This window comes from Talpa occidentalis, unplaced genomic scaffold (assembly GCF_014898055.3).
Source record: "Talpa occidentalis isolate TD23 unplaced genomic scaffold, MPIMG_talOcc4v2.1 talOcc4.8, whole genome shotgun sequence".
Lineage (NCBI taxonomy): Eukaryota > Metazoa > Chordata > Mammalia > Eulipotyphla > Talpidae > Talpa > Talpa occidentalis.
This window is the reverse complement of record NW_023605194.1, coordinates 49,604,015-49,618,849: the sequence shown is the minus strand read 5'-3', so window position 1 is coordinate 49,618,849 and position 14,835 is coordinate 49,604,015. Positions and strand designations below refer to the sequence as shown.

At 34.0% G+C, this 14,835-nt stretch overlaps 1 protein-coding gene and 1 long non-coding RNA gene across 7 annotated transcripts in view; one reads left to right on the top strand and one right to left on the bottom strand.

Annotated features, from left to right (window-relative positions):
* Nucleotides 1-14,835, bottom strand: part of JMJD1C (jumonji domain containing 1C) — a 283,697-nt gene that overhangs the window by 209,387 nt on the left and 59,475 nt on the right. Inside the window, exon 1 of one of the 6 annotated variants that reach the window (XM_054690508.1) lies at nucleotides 7,389-7,407. The exons of 4 other annotated variants lie outside the window; for them this stretch is intronic. Coding sequence is in view for 1 of the 2 variants with exons in the window: in XM_054690505.1 (XP_054546480.1) it covers nucleotides 4,286-4,303 (18 nt within the window). In the remaining variant the exon portion in view is untranslated. Of the gene's footprint in view, nucleotides 1-4,285; nucleotides 4,319-7,388; nucleotides 7,408-14,835 lie in introns of those variants that run through there. One more of the 6 variants, XM_054690505.1, reaches the window with a different exon arrangement.
* LOC119234410 (uncharacterized) lies at nucleotides 7,483-14,721 on the top strand. Its single transcript, XR_005122608.1, has 3 exons — nucleotides 7,483-7,563; nucleotides 12,542-12,640; nucleotides 14,666-14,721. It is a non-coding gene; the product is annotated as an uncharacterized LOC119234410 (long non-coding RNA).

Below are 14,835 nucleotides of genomic sequence, written 5' to 3'. Positions count from 1 at the left end.
GACTGAGAATTATGTTTACATAACCATAGAGCAATAAAACTTAACTATACTGGAGTAAGAAGTAAAAACTAATGATACTGAAATATTTTACTTAATATGCTTTTTAAGATAAATAATTTATGTAAAAACCTCTCTCAACTAGCAGAATTTAATTTATAAGCCTGTCATCTAAATTTAATGCATCTTTTGAAGAATTGCAAACAAATATGCTAGTCCTAACAAATTAGATTTCATCAGCAGATATCCTGATGATTACAATTAAAGCAGAGCGAGAAATATTTTTCATCCAATAAACCTTTATTTCACCCTAAAACACAGACTTAGAGTTGTTAAGGAAGACTGAAAGTATAAAAAGCCAGACCTACAGTAAAAGGATTGAGTAAAAGGATTGAGAAATTCAATCTATAAAACTCGTTGTATAGGAGAGGAAATATAAATGCATTCAGTTTCAAAGGTTCACAGGCTGTTTACTATTGGCAAATTTCTGGAGTAAGACTATTCAAAGCTAGTAAGAAAATTTCTGACATAGGTCCATATGCTTACATAGTCCATATGCTTACATAGCTTACATATGCTTGCATAGCTTACATATGCTCACACAGTTATATAGTTCTATTTTTCATAGCAAAATCAATTACTTTAAATTTCAGGTTAAACTATCACCAACTACAACGAAACAGAAAACACTATAAAAGTTTAACCTCTAAAATCTTCTGAATTTATATGAATATTCTCCCAAGAAATAAATGGGAAAAAAAACACTAATTGTTTTAAAAATACCTAGAACTAGAACCAGAACTAACCTAGAACCCTTAATAAAAGAGCTAATAAAAAATTACCACTAAAGTAAACAATGAGAAAGAAGTAACTGTGTTGACTTACAAAGAACCTTAATTTTAACCTTTTATTAAAATATACTCTTTCCTTCACTTTAAAAAATATTGTTTAGTCTTTTGAGTATCAAGCCAATGAATGCAATTTTTACTTGTATAGATAAAATTCATCTGAAAAAAATGTTTTTAGAAACATCAATGTGATAACTACCAAGATCTCAGGATTTAATTCCTTGTTATACTGCTCTAAAGCACGAAATAGTTTCCAAGTCCCACCCAGAAACTGGAAAAAAATTCTGTAACAATAGTCACATAGTGAACCCACTATATAGACTTCTATTATAGTCTCACCATTCAATTTGCATTTCAGCAGTTTAATGGGTACACTTTAAAATTTTCCATCTTAACCTGAAAAAGACATTAAATTATGTCCCTTACTAAAAGGTCCTCTAGTTACTCTCCATAGAACAAGAGTAAGTCTAAACTGAGGCTGGTTGACAAAAATCCTAAAGATCTACCTTCTGTACTGTTCTAAGTATTCTCAAATATTACTAGCCCTGGAAACATAAACCTTGCCCTGTTCCTAAAATATACCATCCTTATTCCGGTCTCATGGTAAAAAGAAGCATATGATAAAATGTTATTACAATTATCTAAAAACAAGTAACAAGTAACATATGAAATCTAAAGAAATGTCAAGAGAAATGGAGACCAACCAATCCTCTGGGGCCCTGCATTAACTTTTTTTTTTTTTAAAGATTCAACTTATGCTTACCATGTTTTGGTAAGCTATAAATTTATGTATATAATTTGTTCCTTTAGACAGAGACCAGTCTCTTAAAATTGCAATCCAGAAAGAAATCTTTTTTTTTTTTTTTTTAAAGATTTATTTATACAAGCACTGGGTACAGTCAGAAGCGCGGGAGGGTGAGAGAATTCACCAGAGCCAGAGCGGGGAGCAGAACAGGCAGAAGGACCGAAGTACACTACTGAGGGGAGCAGTGGGCGGCAGGAGAGGTCTGTGCGCCCGCCATGTGGGACCCTCCTCCGGTGGCCAGGGAGCAGCTGGGGATTGAACCGGCACTGCAGAGGCTTCGGGCAGCTTCGCAACCTAGCGCTCAACCTCTGCGCCACCTGGGAGGCCCCCTGCATTAACTCTTAAGGGGAAAAAGATAGTGTCAATGTTTTCTTTTGCTCCTTTTTTGCTGGAAATGTTACATATCAACAGGAAACCCAACAGCCTGCCTAGGCTAACAGCCAATATAATTTATCCTACTACTTTCAAATATACATGATTTATCTAAACTGGACTAACTTTTAAAATCTCCAGACATATATTTTCTAATTGCTTCTAGCACTAGTATCCATTTAGCAAGATGAATAATGAACAGAGTACTCAGAATTGTTATTTATAAACTAAGAAAGGCATTGAAGGTCTTAAATGCAGATGATTAAGTTATATACATATGTTTTATAGATATATTATGGGTTGTTATTCTATGTTCTGCATCACTATCTTCTATCAGGTTGTGTATTACAGTCCAAAGAGCATATTCACTAAGACCTCGAATGATGAGATTTCACTGAGGAACAATTTTCAAATTAGTAAAATATGGGTAATAATACTTGAGAGGGTTGTTATAAGGACTGAACACAATAACGTAAGAAAAGGACTCAACAAGGTAACTGAAAAATGTTGACTTTTCTTTAAACAAAAAGTAGGAGTATTTCAAAAAAACTAAGCAAAAAATGTTCACTAGAGATTTGCCACTATGATCAAAATGTCATTGTATTGAAATGTCAGAGTAAAGACACACACAATGCAGTCACTCAGAAAAACATTCACTTCAAGTTTTGAAAGAATCATCAGAGAAATTGGTTACTTTCATTAAAAACAGAGAGAAAAAAGAGAAAGACACACTGGTATTTTTAATCTTGGCTTTTTATATTCCAGTATCTTAACCACACATTAACTTTTAAGGTAAGCTTAATATTTTAACAAAAAGAGACAAAAATGACCTGTTCCTATGGAAAAAACCAAACTTTATTATTGGAATACAGCTACATATCTGCATCATTTCTTTCAAAAAACATAAAAAGGATTACTGAATTGTTGATAAGAAACCTCCAGAATTCCATAACTTAAGAATGTAATATGGTAAGAATAAATAATATTTATACATATATAGTGGAAATTGGCCATATGTTTTCTTAACCTCCAATTTTACAATGTCACAGAGATAGTATGTAGGGATGAAGAAAAATGTCAACTATGATAACATTTATTCTAAGTCCGTTTTTTAGGAGACTCAAGCTAAAAGTAGAAGTTACTGCTATTTTCTAGTTACAAGAATTAAGGATCAATATAAGATAGTTCTTGCTCCCAAGACAATTTACACAGCAATCCTTCCAAAAATATGTAACTTTTTAAATTTAAGTTTATATATATATATATTTATATGCACTTTGCCTTAATTCATTTTTTTTTTATAGAGGCATGTTTTGTTTATTTATTTGTTTGTTTCTTTTGTTTATACATGCACTGGGTACAGTCAGAAGCGCGGGAGGGTGAGAGAATTCACCAGAGCCAGAGAGGGGAGCAGAGCAGACAGAAGGACCAAAGTACACTGCTGAGGGGAGCAGCGGGCGGCAGGAGAGGTCTGCGCACCATGTGGGACCCTCCTCTGGTGGCCGGGGAGCAGCTGGGGATCGAACCGGCACCACAGAGGCTGCGGACAGCTTCGCAACCCAGCGCTCAACCGCTGCGCCACCGGGGAGGCCCGCCTTAATTCATTTTTAACATCCAAATTCTCAATATAACACTATAAAGCAGATATTAAACATATTTGATAGCTGCAAATTCTAGGATCCAGAAATATTAAGTGATTTATTCAACAATACATAGTTAACATTTGCCAGAGGCAATGTTAAACCTGAACCTTAGTCCACTTTTATAAAACCAGAGAAAAGGAAATGCTATTCAACAATGTGAATGAGACCAAAAAGCAAAAGTTACAATTTTTAATTAAACCGATGTGGTTAATTCTAATTAGAAATGGAAGAGATATTCCCTACGTAAGTATAAATTCTAATAGCAAAAGCAGTATCTTATCAATATTTGATTTCCTAGGGCCTGATATATTTCAGGAACTTAATAAATATAAGTGAATTGAATAAAGGAGATGAGTGAGTGAAACATGACTACATAGTTTCTAATGTCAGATTTTAAAAGAACATATAAATCATGGAAGAAAATGTAAGAATGTTTACAAATTACTATGTCTTAAAAGAATACTATTAGAATAAACTGAATTTTATAAATATGAAAGAAAACCAAACAGGCTCTCTGGCTGCATAAATGTAAGAGAATGAACTAAGAAGAAACAAGAATATTGCATGGAAAAGATGATGTAATGTTAACAGATGCAGAGAGAATAAAGAACTACTCACACCTCCTTTTTTGCATCCATCTTCTCCACCAAGGAGAATTGAGTAGAAAACTGGAAAAGGTAGAAGAAACATAGTTAAAAAGTAAATGAAGTTGAAATGAGAAAAGAAGATAGCAAGAGACTAATCTAGCCACTTTGAAAATTAGTCTCTACAGAGCCTAAATAACCACAAGTCTGAATTAGGCATGCTTCTCTAATGTGCAAAATATGTAAAATACTGTACGAAAAGAAAATTTCTACAATGCAGTGGTTTTGGAAATGGAGAATTCTGATTTAGAAAAATATGTAGCAAAGAAATACAGACCCTTACAATTCAAAAGTTCTAGTTGTCACTCTATATTGAAAATACAAAAACTATTATTTGTCAGAGTGCACGTAAGTAAACATTGAAAAAGAAAAAGGGATACCAAGAGTCAACTTTATTTCACTACAAGTGATCCTGTACTTTTTTTTTTTTAAAGAGGCATGTATTATATTTATTTTTTTATTTCTTGTTTATTTGTTTGTTTATACATGCACTGGGTACAGTCAGAAGCGCGGGAGGGTGAGAGAATTCACCAGAGCCAGAGCGGGGAGCAGAGCAGGCAGAAGGACCGAAGTACACTCCTGAGGGGAGCAGCGGGAGGCAGGAGAGGTCTGCGCGCCATGTGGGACCCTCCTCTGGTGGCCGGGGAGCAGCCGGGGATCAAACCGGCGCCGCAGAGGTCACGGGCAGCTTCGCAAGCCAGCACTCAACCGCTGCGCCACCGGGGAGGCCCTGTCCTGTACTTTTTATCAACAAATTTCTTCATTACTGGTTGGATAGTGTAAACTATCTAATACATTAGATTTCTTTAAGCAAAATATTATGGTAAATGATCCTAAAATATTTTTAATAATAAAATGTAAAAAAATATAAGTTTGCCAATACACAACGTAACTAAGAACTTAGAGCTGGATAAACCACCATAATTTATGGATAGTAACCAAGAACTAAAGTTGATTGAATGTCTTCAAATATTATTCCATAGGAATCTATTCTCACACTTTAGTCAAAAATAGCTCAAATGACACAACAGGACTAAAAGTTAAGAATAATAACTAAGATGTCAGATGACAAGATGAAGATTCCTAAAGATTTCAGTAAGTTGGGAAAATGGGCAGAATCATCAAATATTAAAATAACAGCACAAGGTAGCTAGCTATTCATGAATTTATGAAATAAAGGAGACTGACACTGTAGTTAGTATTTGGGGAAGCTGATAAACATCCAATTTACAACACAGTCGTCCCCAAAGGTTCAAAATTGGTTAAGGGGTAATTAGGAAAATTTACTTTAAGCACAGTTAGATATACAGATCTCTCCCTGGCTCTCCTCTGGCAATTGCCACCTTAAAAAATGGTTATCAGAGGGTCTGTGGATCAGGATCAGGGAGCATATTGAAAAGGGTAGAGGGCAGAGACTACTACAGAAAGAAGAGAAATAAGTCAAAGTTTACCTAATGAAATATGTTGATGACTAGCCCCTCCTGCCCTGTTGTCTTTTTACCTCCAAGGGGGTAACTTTGAAAGCAGGGAAAAGAGAGGCAGTTTCTCTGAAAAATCTGAACAGTTTAAAAGATATTTAAATACACAGATATTAAATGTTCCCCAAATGGCTTGATCTTCAAATGGATAAGATTATTGCCAATAAACCCAGAACACAGAGCTCAGAGTTTCCAATGTTTTAAATGTTACCTTAGCAACATGTGGGTAGTCAGAATGATACTTCATACGAGGAAAACATTAAATATAAAAGACCAAACTATACAGCAAACTAGTGACTAGAAGAAATGACTGAATATTAATATTCTCAATATGGTTAAGAGAAACATACATAATCAAAACACAGATGCAGGATACTATCAAAAAAATAACCTTTGGAGAACAAAAAGAGTTTTGGGACATTAAACTATGGTAGCAGAAATGAAAAATGTAATGAAGGTTTAGACTTTAATAAACTGAACATTTTTTCTTATTAACTAGAACAAAAAGAATATACAAAAGAAAAAATAAGTAAAAAGAGGCCTAGCATGGTCCCATAGCCTAACACAAAAGTTCCACTAAGAGAAAAAGAACAGAGAAAAGAGAATACTGAAGGAACAAATTCCTAGAACTGCAACAAAATTTCTAGAAATGCCAGTCAAAGTTCCCAGATTGAAAAGTAACTCCACAAAGTCTAGCACAGAAATTAACAAAAGAGAAGATGCCAACACATTTCTTTCATATAAAAGTCCAAAAAGGCAGAATAGGATGACTTTTCAAGTGTAATAACATAACGTGGGGGATTTTAGATGTGTGCTTTCAAAAATCTGAGAAAAAATAAATTTCAGTCTCTAGTCTAGAATTGGATATCTACGTAGGCATGAGACAAATTTGAGGGCATAATACAGATACTTTCAGGTGAATGAATCATAAAATGTCATTAACAGGCAGTTTTTTTTAAAGTAATTAGTGATTAGTGAATGATATATTTTACCAAGTAAGAGTATAAATCAAGGCATGGAATGCAGGAACAAAATTCAATTAACAAGAGAAGGAAATGTATCACCATGATGAATGCAAGAGTAAGATCACAAGAGATCTGGGAAGTCCATATATAAAGACTTTAGGAATTCCTAAGATTTCATGAAGAAGATAAAATTGCCAGGACAGTTAATATACATACCTGAATGTAGTGAAAGGATTTCAAGTAACTTGGGAGTATCTGATTAAATCTATAGCAAATACATGAATTACTGAATAAAGAAAGAAAATGCAATACAATTATTAGTTCCAAGAAAAATAATAAAAGCTTGTAAGAATTTAAAAGTTACTATATATTAAACGTAGGCAAACAGAAATGATGTTCACATTACTCATAAACATTGATATCGATCTAAGCAAAATTATAACTTTACTGTAAGTATGGTAAGTACTACAGTTTTACTTGTTTTTACGTTTTCACCTACTCTTGATATTTTTGGAAACACAATTTTGAGACATTTGTTTATATGTTCTCTCTTTACTCCCAAACATTTGTTTCAGAACTCAAAAGCATTATTAGCATTTCAAAAGCAAGATCAAGAAGGTGAGGAAACACAAGTACCAGAAACCTTGTCACGGATAAAATCACCAGGGGGAGAATGCTCTAGGAGGAATGGAACCGGAGCTGGGCTTCTCCAGAACATTGTAACCTTAGACACAGTAGGTCATTCATGACTGCACAAATGAAAAGAATAAATCAGCTGAGGAACTATCTTATCCCCTGGAAACATTAAGAGGTAAGGAAAAGGTTAACAGTGCTGATGAAGGAAATTAACAGTAAATAAGGAAATAGGAAATAGATAATATATGTGAATTTGAAATCCACTATAAATACTGGTGAGGAACTGAAGACAAGTTCCATAACAATACAAAACTCACAAAACTAGCTAATGACAGAGCCAGGACCAAGGAATAAGTATGCTTAATTTCAAATCTAACAATCTTTCAAAAATATAATATTGTTCTTCCTTCAATTAGCACATTAATAATATATAAACACACTAGGTCCACACCAGTAATTTACATGGATTTTCATGACATACTTTTTTTTTAAATCTTTTTATTATTACAAAACACTGGCTATTATTAGCCTTCTCCCACAATACACTGTTCAAGCCATATCACTTTTTTCAGGTCCAAAGAGAACTACATAGTTATAGTGGAGAAAAGTGAGTCAGAATGAATTATGACTTCCAATATGAAATAATTCTGAGCATTTTCAAGTCCCCAAGATATAAGATAATCAACTTTCAGCCATGCAGGCTAGATAACTCAGTAACTGCAACATTAAACTACTGCTCACTATAGGGCCCATGAAAAAAATTACATCTACATCCTTATTAATTCTATATACTATTTAAAGAAAATGTTCATGTGTCAAGATCAAATTCATTAACTTTTTTTTTTTCCATAAAATGGGTTCAAATCATCCAACATTTAGTTTGCATGGAATGTGGATTTCTTCTTTAACTTTTTGGTTTGAGGAATTTTAACTGTTCTTCATTTTTCTTCTCACAGTACATCCATTGGATTATATGATCTATCACTAAGATTATGTTATATCAACTAATATTTTAAATGCTTAACAGTACTCAGTATAAGAATGTACTAAAGTCTATTTCTTTAAAATTTAAGACTTTAAAATTTAAAATTTTTTCACATTGGGCCTCCCCTGGTGGTGCAGGCGGTTGAGCACAGTGCTGTGAAGCTGTCCGCAGCCTCTGCAGTGCCGGTTCCATCCCGGCAGGCCGGCGAGGGTCCCACATGGTGCGGCAGACCTCTCCTGTCCTGCCCACTGCTCCCCTCAGCAATGTATTTCGTCAGTCTGCCTGTTCCGTTCCCCGCTCTGTCTCTGGTGAATCCTCTCACCCTCCTGCACATCTGGCCTGTACCCCAGGTTCTTGTATAAAGAAAAATCTTAAAAAAAAAACAAACTTAAAAAAAAATAAAATAAAATTTTTTCACCTTAAAATTCTTTGAATGCTTACAACAGTCACTTTCTACTTAAAAATATTTCCTTTCAGGTTTTCAAAACCCTGATATCAAAACTAAGCATTAAAAAACTATAAACCAACTTCCCTGAAGAACACATATGCAAAAATCTTCAACAAAAACTGAGCAAAATGAACTCAACAATGCATTAAAAGTATCATACACCATGAGCAAGTGGGATTTATTCCAAGGATGCAGTGATAAAAATCCATCAATACATCTAAAATAAAAACCAATCAATACATTGATAAAAATCAATTGATAAAAAAATCAATCAATACATCTAAAAATCAATCAATACATATGACCAAATCAACAAAAGAAAAGGTAAAAATTATTTGAACATATCAATAGATGCTGAAAAAGCATAAAGACCCAACATTCATTTATGATAAAAGCCCTCAAAGAATGGGGATGGATGGAATGTATCTCAGCATAATATAACCACATATGACAAACCCACAGTTAATATCATACCAAATGTAAAGAATTGAACTCTTTCTCAAAAATCTGGTACAAGACAAGGATGTCTACTTACACCACTACTATTCAACACACAGTTCTGGAACACCTAGCTAGAGCAATGAGGCAAGAGAAAGCTACGAGGGGAACCCAAACTGGAAAAGAAGTAGTAAAACCATCATTATCTGGAGAAAACAGATAACAGACATAGAAAACCTAATGATTTCACTAAAAAAACTAATTGAAACAATAAAATCAGTAAAGTGGCAGGTTACAAAATTAACAGAAATCAGTTACATACCCATATGCAAATGTAGTAGAGGTGAACTCATGATAATACCTCATTTACAACTGTATCAAAAAATAATTAAATACCTGGCAGTAAATGAAACAAAGGAGGTGAAGGACCTGCACAATGAAAACTGTAAGACACTGTTTAAAGAGACAGTACATGAAGAAATGGAACAATATTTCATGCTCATGGACTGAAAGAGTTAAATTATTAAAATGGGCATCTTATCCAAAGCAATATAAACATTCAATATAGTTCCTATTAAAGTTTCAATGGCTTCCTTCAAGAAATAGAACAAACATTACTAAAATTCATGTGGCACCACAAAAAATCCTGAATATCCAAAGCAATCCTGACAAAAAAGAGGCCGAATGGTGGTATCACTCTCCTAGACTTCAAAATATACCATAAAGCCATGCCAATCAAAAAAAGAACGGTAATGGAACAAAAACAGACACATAGACCAATGGAATTGAGAACAGAGAAATAAACCCACACACATATGGAACGGTTAACCTATAACAAAGGAGCAAAGAGTATACACACTGGAGAAAAGGAAAGTACCTTCAATAAATGGTTTTGGGAATAATGGAGAGCGATATGCAAAAGAATGAAACTAGACCACTATCTCACACCATACATAAAATTTCACCTAAAATGTTAAAGACTTGGAGGTAAGACCTAAAACCATAAAATACACAGAAGAAAATATAGGCAAAACACTCCACAATACAGGCTAGGTTGATGTCTTTGTAGATTCATTTCCAACAACAAAAAAGTGTATAAACAAATGGGACTACCTCAAACTAAAAATCTTCTGTACAGCAAACAAAACTATCAATAAAACAAAAAGACATCTTACTGAATGGGAGAAAACGTTTCGCACACTAATAAGGGGATAATATCCAAGATCTACAAAAAACTCATGCAACTAAACAAAAAGAAAGTAATCCAGTCAAATAATGGGCAGAAAAGCTAATAGGTACTTTTTCAAAGAAGAAATACAGAGGGTCAGTAGGTACAGGAACAAATGTTCACCACTTAACGATTAGAGAAATGCAAACTAAAACCTCACTGAGATAGCATCACCTGTGAAAATTGCCCATATTAAAAAAGATCTAAAACAAAAAGTGTTGGTGAGGATGTGGGGAAAAAGGAACACTATATACCACTGTATACTATTAGTGGGAATGTAGACTGTTCCAGCCCTTAAGGAAAACAGTGTGAAGATTTCTCAAAATATTAAAAATAAATTTACTACATGATGCAGCAATTCCACTCCTGGGTGTCTCTCCAAAGAATGCAAAATGAGTAATTCAAAGGCATATACATATTCCTATGTTCATATGTTCCTATGTTCCTATGTTCATCACATAGGTTATTTACAATAGCCAAGTTATGAAAGCAACCTATTTGTCTAATGACAGACACATGGATTAAAAAGATGAGATACACACACACACAAAATACTACTGAGCTATTGAAAAAAAGATGAAAATTTGCCATTTGTGACAACATGGATGAAATTGAAAGGGATTATGCTAAGTGAAATAAGTAAGAAGGAAAAAGATAAAGGCCTATGGTGGAGGCTATGAGTCCCTTGGTGGTGGGTGTGGTGACATATGTCTGCAAGGTCTGATCCTATACCTCTAAATTATATAGTGTTGAAAGCCAACGTTAGCTCAAAATTCTTTTTTAATTCATTTCCTCTGATCAGTATTTCAGAAAATCTTTCTCCTATATTGCTTAAAATAGTATCTTTACAGAAGAACTAAAAAGACACTTTACCAAAGAGGAAATGCAAATGGCCAACAGGTATATAAAAAAATGCTCGACATCACTTATACTCAGAGAAATGCAGATCAAAACTGCAATGAGATACTACCTCACTCTGGTGAGGATAAGGAGAAAAAGAAACCCTCTAACACTGCTGGTGGGAATGCAAAATAGTCCAACCGCTATGGAAAGCTGTGTGGAAGTTCCTCAAATTACTAAAAAAGGAGCTACCATATGACCCAGCCATTCCATTCCTAGGAACTGACGCAAAGGACACAAAAACATGAATTTGAAAGAAAACTTGCATGCCTATGTTTATTGCAGCAATGTTTACAATAGTTAAGATACAGTAACAACCTAAATGTCCCAAAACAGATGAATGGGTCAAGAATATGAGGTATAAATACATAATAGAATACTATTTAGCAATCAAAAAAGATAAATGCATGGAGTCTGCAGCAACATGGACGGAACTGGAAGGGATTATGTTCAGTGAAATAAGTCAGAAGTAAAAAGAAAAAGATCGGATAGTTTTACTTACAGGGAGAATATAGGGAAACTAAACCAAGGGTTAAAAAGAAAAAAAAAAAAAGAAAAACTTGCAGGCAAACTATAGATGTGAAGCATACAGCAGGGAAGGTAAAAATAGGGGAGAGAAGAGCACAAGGGACTATGGTGTTTATTCACAGGTGATGGGGTGGTGGGAGACTTATAGGGACTACACAAGAACAGAGAAATAAAATATTGTATAAAAATAAACAACAATGTAAGAAATTTTAAGAAAAACTTATCTTTATCTGTCACTTCCCATTTAAAGTTTTGAATAAAGATGCTGAAAACATGTTGAAATACTAAAGTCTGTCTCAGATTTGCATCTCCTGACACACTGTCATTTAGTCTTTAGTTGTTTATTCTCGATGATACAGTTGCAGGCTATAGTGTTTTGTCCTCACCTCAAACAATGCACAAACATCTTTTTTCAATGAGTCCTATTCTCACATTTCATAAGTACTATGTATTATGTACTACAAAGATTATTTTCAGGTGCAATCAGTGGGAATTGTTTTTTCTCTCATCATTCTCCTTTTCCCAATCATTCTCTTTCACTTACGTGTTTAGTCTTTCTTCATAATCAGGCCATAGTTCATCCACTTACCTCATATTGTCTGTCCCTTTCATTCTCAACATGCTAGTTCAGTTCCTAACTACCTTCTGAGACACAGTAAAACAACACTGATGAAGAGCACTCCAGTTTCAAAAGCAGCTCTACTATGTAACAGCGTGAAGCCTAGGTAAATTAACTTCTCTGTGTTTCATTCTCCTTATCTATTCAAATATCACAACAATATTTACTTCATATGGTTTTGGGAGGACTACCTGAATACTATAAAAGTACATAAAACATACATAATATATAAAAATAATTTTAAAATATCTCACATATAGTAGAGTCTATACAAGAATAAATGTTTCAAAATTATTTTCTTCACAGGCTTCCAAACACTTTTTTTCCCCTCCAGCCTCCATACTATTGCTAGACTAATTTCCTTAGAAATCTTTCTTTTGTCATCTTACTATGTTAATGTGAAAACAAAGCTACCTTCAAAATCAAGAACCAGTTCTAAGATCAAATACTAGTCACAAGTCAATTATCTGTCTTTGTATACAAACTTTTAGTGAAATACAACCATCTCATTCATTTATGCATTTGTCCCTAGAAGCTTTATCACTTTGATAGAGCTGAGGGGTGTAACAGATTGGTTAATAAAATATTTAGTATTTAGTATTTAGTCAACTTAGTGTAATCTCTTACCTATACTATTCCCTCTATATGTTCAGCATGTCTAAATTGGAACTCATTAAAGGATATAGATAAGATAGAAAAGCATTCCATGCATCTGAATGGGAAAAATCAACACAATTAAAATGACTGCAATGCCCACTAAAATACCTAGAATATTTTTCAAAGATGTAAAAATATTAAAATTTATATGTAACCACAAAAAGCCATGAGTAGCTAAAGCAATTCTGAGGGGGGTAGGAGAGGAACTGAAAGTATTGTGTTACCTAACTTTAAAATACATTATAAAGCAACAATAATTAAAACAATATGGTATTGGCTCAATGCACCATAACTGTTAAGTCCAGGAATATATATATACCTCTACACCAATACTTCATTCATTAAAGTTTTGCATAAAGACGCTGAAAACATGTTGAAATACTAAAGTCTGTCTCAGATTTACATCTCCTGACACACTGTCATTTAGTCTTTAGTTGTTTATTCTCAATGATATAGTTGCAGGCTATATAGTGTTTTGTCCTCATCTCAAACAATGCACGAACATCATCTTTTTCCAGAGCCTCCCTGGTGACACAGAGGTTAAAGTCTCAGTGCTATCAAGCTATCACTAGCCACTTGAGCATGAGTTCAACCCCTGCCCAGGAAACTGACCCACATAGCACAGCAGACCTCTCCTATCTTGCCGCTGCTCCCCTCAGCAGTCTATTTCAGTAGATAGATCTGCCTGTTATGCCCCCTACTCTGACTCTGGTGAAACCTCTCACACACACCCTATCTCTGGCCTGCACCCAAGTTCTTGTATGCATAAATAAGTAAAATAAATTGTAAAAAACTAAAAATATGACACAGCAAGTCCACTTTTGGGCATCTACTCCAACAAAATGAAGCCATCAACTCAAAAATTTTTAAGTACCACAATATTTATTGCAGTATTGTATACAATTGCTAGGACAGGGAAACAACTGAAGTGTTCAATGACAAAGGATTGGAGTAAGATGTGGTATATGCACACAATATAATGCTAACTCTGCCATAAGGAAAGACAAACTTACCATTTAAAGCGAAGTGGAAGGAGTTGTAGGGAATTAAGAGCAGTGAAAAAGTCAGAATGATAAAGGCAAATATTGGATATTTACACAATAGACAATTCAACAAATCGAAATGTTAAAAAAAAGAAAAATAAGCAAACACTAATAAGCCAAGTAAGGTTTCCAACATTCTGAAAGAGAGGGCAAGGAGAAAGGACCATAGGAATATAAGGGTGATGGATGGGAAACATAGAATTTGAAAAACTTAAAAAAAAAAATAAATGGAACTGGTCTACATTTTGAGTATTTACTTTTCTCAACTTCAACAATGTTTAACAAATCTTTAGTGAAGCCACACAGTACTCTAGGAACTAGGAAAACAGTAGGGAACAAATATATTTATCTAATAAAATAGTTGGATAAACTCTTTTCTGGTGGGGAAAAGGTTCCTCAGCAGCTGACTTACGCCTTTTTTTGATTTCTAGGAGACAAAAGAGATATCAGGAGATAAAATATGGCAGTGTGTGAAAGAGAATGAAAAAGTGTGAAAGAGAATGAATGTTAAGAAATCTAAATAAAGCCATGTTTAAGAACTATCAAGCATATAAATTTTTCTTCTTCAAGACAAATTAAAAGCTGAAAGACCATTAAAAAT